Source organism: Onthophagus taurus, chromosome 6, assembly GCF_036711975.1.
Source record: "Onthophagus taurus isolate NC chromosome 6, IU_Otau_3.0, whole genome shotgun sequence".
NCBI classification, from domain to species: Eukaryota; Metazoa; Arthropoda; class Insecta; order Coleoptera; family Scarabaeidae; genus Onthophagus; species Onthophagus taurus.
In genome coordinates, this window is record NC_091971.1 from 27,561,343 (window position 1) to 27,567,129 (window position 5,787).

Here is a 5,787-nt window from a genome sequence, read left to right on the forward strand (position 1 = left end):
TAAGGATGAAGTCGCACGAGTGGTCACGCACACAAAATGGGATCGTCAAAAGGGCCACGGTCAGATTGTGTCCACTGCCAATGGAATGGCAATCTTGGATTTCATTAATTTGATTGCTTGTGATTGCGTGAATTGTGCGTGCGCGATTAATCACTCACGCCCGTTTGCACCGTTTTTGAGTTAAGCTTTGCTTAACTAAGCGTCCCTTAATTTTTAAGCCAAGCTTTAAATGTAATCCGTTGCACCGCAATATATTTAAGAAAGTTTAGTAAAGCAAAAATAAACTCGGCAACAACGCACTAAATCGGTGAAAATGGGAAACTGTATTACCGATAATCTTTTTTTAATAATTGGTTTTGACATTTCAAAGTTAGTGTGCGAAATTTGTACTTTTTACAACTCCGAATAAGAATGGACGTGGAAAAGAAAAAGAGAATGCGTTCTCTTAATTATAGTTGCCGCGAAAAGGAAGTACTATTATCAATAGTTTCCAGTTACAAAAACATTGTCGAAAACAGAAAAACAGACTGTGTCTGCGGAACAAAAATTAAGTATTTGGAAAGTTATTGCTGACGAATTTAACAGTCAGTCGCCAAATTCATGTTATAGAAGCGTTGATTCGTTGAAAAAGTATTATGAAAATCAAAAAAAAATATTAAGAAAAAAAGTAGCAGAAGAAAGAAAATACATATACACAACAGGCGGAGGAAAACAATTCACGATTATTGAACCCGACGACGGTTTATTGTTGTCCCTAGTCAACAAGAAAACGTTGTACGGGTTCCAAAATGAATTTGATAGTGACTTTATTCAGAATGTGGATGAACATTTCCAAACATATCTTCATCGTCGTCAAAAATATCCATGTTTTCACAATTTTCACGTCACACAATGACAAATAAATTTTTTCACGTAATTTAAAGCTACGCTTAACCGGTAAACTCCGAACATTGAACGCTTAAATTAAGCTGAGAATAAGCGTAGCTTAAACAACGGTGCAAACCGATTTAAAAATTTAAGGAAAGCTTAGCGTAAAGCGACGCTTAACTATTGCGGTGCAAACGGGCATCAGTCGTGTAAATTCAATTTTTCGATTTTTTTTTTCATACATTTTGAAGTATAGTGTCATTATTGTTAATTTATGTTGTTATTTGTTGAAAGGTAGTTCTTTCAAGGCGGGGAGTATGTTAGATTTTATATTATAATATTAGTTCATTTATATTGGATTTATTTGTATCGCCTCATATGTTTAGTGTGGATTTGAAGTGTCTCGAGTCGCAAGATTAGGGTTTTTTATCGCATTATTTATTGGGTTGAGATAAGTGTGGAAATGCGTTGGGGTGTATATTTCGGTGTTTAGGTAAGGATTTTTAGTTATGACCTTAAATAAAGAAGGAGCCTGCGAGCTCAACTCGTATCAGTTATTCAGATCAGTCTTCGATTTAACACACACCGAAACAGTACCCCTTCAATTTACGCGGAGCAAGGCTCCCTATATAACTCTCGCCACAACTAATCGCAATTTATATGTATAGTTTAAGTGTAATTAATAATAAAGTTTATGGAAACGTAAAACCAAGATTTTGTTGTTAACCAGCGCCCACCAGATAAAAAAGAAATAATCAAAATTTATGAATGATTATATATCATCTGAACACATGAGTATCATTTCTGATGAGTCTACTAAATCTCCTTTAGCATACTATATTCCACACCACTGTGTATTACGAGCAGAAAGTGCCTGCACTAAACTAAGAGTAGTTTTCGACGCCCCAGCGCGATCGTCAAATGGGAAATCCCTAAATGATAACCTTCTTATCGGCCCAAAACTACAACAAGATATAATGAAAATTCTGTTAAATTTTCGATGCTTTAAGTATGCTTTCATTTGTGATATAAAACAAATATATAGGCAAATTCTTCATAGGCCCCAAGACAGAGATTACCAAAGAATCATTTGGAGATCATCTCCTGATAAACCAATCCAAGAATATTGATTGAATACCGTAACATATGGGCTTGCTTCATCACCTTTTTTGGCGCTTCGCACAATTTTAGAACTGTCCAATTTATATTCACAAGAATTTCCAATGGCTTCTGAATCACTAAAACATCATATATATGTAGATGATATCGTCACCGGTGCTTCCACCATCGATGATCTACTTAAGTTACAAAAAGAATTAATAATGGTGTTACAAAAGGGTGGTTTTGAACTTCGTAAATGGGCAAGTAATAATGAAACAGTATTATCGTCTGTCCCTATTTCTGATCAATTAACAACAATATCTTTCGAATGTGAAGAAATAAATTGCGTCAAAGTCCTGGGCTTGCAGTGGAATCCAGTCAAGGATACATTTACTTATTCATATACAGCCCGTGTTACTCAATGTACAAAAAGAACAATTCTATCAGAGATCGCCAGAATCTACGATCCCTTGGGATTTTTAACACCGTGTACATTAAAGACCAAACATTTGATACAACAGCTATGGCAATTGAAAACGTCATGGGATGATTCCCCTCCGGAATTTATCAAGACTTCATGGAACATGTTTAAATCCAAACTCCCATTATTATCAAAATTTAACCTGTCCCGTTGTATGATCCTTGATAATCCCACCAGCATTCAATTACATTTATTTTGCGATGCATCGCAGATAGGTTATTGTGCCGTTGCCTATATTCGAACAACAACTAATGAAAACAAATGTTATTCTCATTTTGTTTGTGCTAAAGCTCGTGTAGCTCCTCTAAAGGTTATTTCTATTCCTCGATTAGAACTCTGTGCAGCTCTTCTGCTTACTGAGTTATTTGAACATATCAATGAAGTTTTATCACACAAAATTCAGTTTGAATCCATTTATGCATGGTCAGACTCTCAAGTCGTGCAGTCTTGGCTTGCATCTCCTGCTCAAAGATGGAAGGTCTTTGTGGCAAATCGTGTCACTAAAATACAAGAAATTTTACCGATTCATCATTGGCGACATGTTCCGTCATTAAATAATCCCGCTGATTGCGGTTCTCGTGGATTGTTTCCTGATCAATTAATCAATTCCGATCTTTGGTGGCAGGGCCCATCATGGCTCTGTGATCATTCCGATAATTGGCCGTCTAGTCCATCTATGACTGCTGAAACGAAAGACACAATAGAGGAACAAAGACAACTTTTCATAAATGCTATTGTGATTGAATCTCATATCTTTGATACTCTCCTTAATCGTTTTTCTTCTTTATCCAAGATAAAACGTATTATTGTTTATTGTAAACGATTCATTCTTCATTGCCAACGAAAAAAGAAATCATTTTCTATGGTATTATCACCATTTGAATTACAGGGTGCATTATATTCATTGATTCAGCATGTGCAAACTCAAACCTTTTCTTTTCTATTCACCGCTATCCGTCACAATAAACCAGTTCCTAAACCCTTTCATTCATTATCTCCATTTGTCGATCGTGACGGGTTGATCAGGGTGGGTGGACGATTAAAACAATCTGAGTTACCGTTCGATCAGACACATCCAGTGTTGTTGCCCCGGAATTCGCGACTAAGTGAATTAATTGTGGAAGAAGTTCATCGTGAGTTCTTGCATCCGGGATACCGAACTGTCTTATCATTGGTGATGCAACAATTTTGGATCATGGGCTCAAGATTTGTAATCCATCGTGTATTATCAAGATGCATTCCATGTTTTAAGATGAAACCACGTTCGTACGCACCAGTCATGTCAGATCTCCCTAAGTTCCGAATCGAAGAGATTAAACCATTTTCCAAAGCTGCAGTGGATTTTGCAGGACCTGTTTTTACCACATTAAATAGAAGTCGAGCTTCTAAATCTGTCAAGTCGTATATCTGTGTTTTTGTCTGTACGGCCACCAAGGCCATTCACCTTGAACTTGTTTCAGGTTTATCCACTGATGCCTTTTTAGCAGCACTTCGCCGATTCGTTTCCCGTCGAGGACGATGTTCTATACTTATCTCAGACCAAGGGACCAATTTTATAGGCTGTAATAATCGTTTGAAAGAAATGGCAGAAATCGTAGGTGTCAAACTTGGCTTAGAATGGAAATTCAACCCACCTGGAGCACCACATTTTAATGGTTTAGCTGAATCCAATGTAAAGTCAGTTAAGACTCACTTGATAAAGGTTATTGGTAGTCAAGTGCTCTCCTTTGAAGAAATGTATACCGTTTTGACACAGATCGAGGCGATTTTAAATTCAAGACCCTTGACTCCCGTGTCAAGTGATCCAAACTATTTACAAGCCTTAACTCCAAGTCACTTTTTACATCTTGAACCATTAAATTCTTGTATTGTAGATCCTAATCTATCCACGGTACCTTGCAGTCGTCTCGATCGATGGCAGCTTCTACAAAAAACCGTTCAAGATTTTTGGAAACGTTGGAAACACGACTACCTACACACACTTCAACAAAGAACTAAATGGACTGAATCTTCATCCAATTCCGTCGTCGGAGATATGGTTCTGATTAATAATGAAAACCGACCTTCTTTCCAATGGGACCTTGGAAGAATTGAAGAAATTCAACCCGGAAAAGACGGGGTAGTCAGAGTAGTCACCCTAAAAACTTGCACTGGTCGTTTGACGCGCCCAGTAGTGAAAATTTGTCCGTTGCCAAAATAAAATAAACAACACTTTCCTTATAAAAAAAAAAATAATAATAAATAATTAAAATTAATATTTTTTGGTGGGTGGAATGGCTGCGCAGCGCGGGCATTTAGCAAAAATTTAAGAATTACGGCTCGACCCGAACCACACACACATATTTTTGACTTCGCCTTTGTAACGCGAATTTTTAAAATTATTTTTATAAGTTACGCATTATTATAATATATATAAAAACTGTGATATAGTGTCGAAATCGCGATAGGGAACAGCGATAGGGACAATAAAGTAAGAAATTAATAACAATTTATTCATGGTCTTTTCCTTTTAATATCTTCCTTTTTTTCTTTGAATCAGTACCTTTTATTTTGTTTCCGAACCGTTTTCGAGCAAACAGTATTCTTCATCTTTTATTGATCTAATATCAACATATCGACGATTTCATAGAGAAAGAATCAAGCTTTCAAATGGTGCATTTAGTTTTCGGCTATCTCTAATAATAAGAAAGATATCAGTTAATAAAATTACGGGTAAAAGTTTGTTGTTGGAAGGTTTGTTGCTATCGTCACACGGCTTATTTATTAAGTAAACTACTATTAAATAAGCTACTATACTTATTTATCATTTATATTTACAAGATAAAGATATATCAGTCGTTTGACAGATCAATTGATACACAATCTATTAACACAAAGTCTATTATTACACATTTGGTAGAAACAATTCTATCCTAACGACATTTAATTGTGGTTATGCATCGAAAGCCTAAGAAACAAAGTTTTTATCCGAAAATATGTTGTAATTTCAACAAGTTTAGTGAAAATAACTTTTTATTTTGTGCGTGGGTATAAAATTATCTTCTGTAGGCGTAGTCGCTTGTCAGGGTCATCAAAATATGTGGTGACAATTTAATGTATTTTATTCTAATCACGTCGTGGTCACCAAAATATGTGGAGCTATTCTCACATATATTAAAAAAAATAATAAAAATTGACTTGTTTTTTAGATGAAGTCTATTGCAGGGTGGTTCAACTCAATACATTACAAGTGAAATCAGTTATTAGTATTAGTCTATTTCAGTAGATGGCGCTAACCGTTCATTTTGTATAAAGTCCCTAGATTTACAAAGTACCGCTATTCATGAAGCCTGTTTTCG

The 5,787-nt window shown here is 35.7% G+C and overlaps 1 protein-coding gene across 1 annotated transcript; it reads left to right on the forward strand.

Moving 5' to 3' along the window:
- Window positions 1–2,090: 2,090 nt before the first annotated feature.
- LOC111420786 (uncharacterized) lies at window positions 2,091–4,649 on the forward strand. The gene has a single exon (XM_071196818.1). It carries the CDS (start codon window positions 2,091–2,093, stop codon window positions 4,647–4,649), a length of 2,559 nt encoding a protein of 852 aa, XP_071052919.1.
- Window positions 4,650–5,787: the final 1,138 nt, after the last annotated feature.

Bases quoted from the DNA above. Each gene is read 5' to 3' on its own strand.
- LOC111420786 (XM_071196818.1), top strand. From the start codon at position 2,091: ATGGCTTCTGAATCACTAAAACATCATATATATGTAGATGATATCGTC.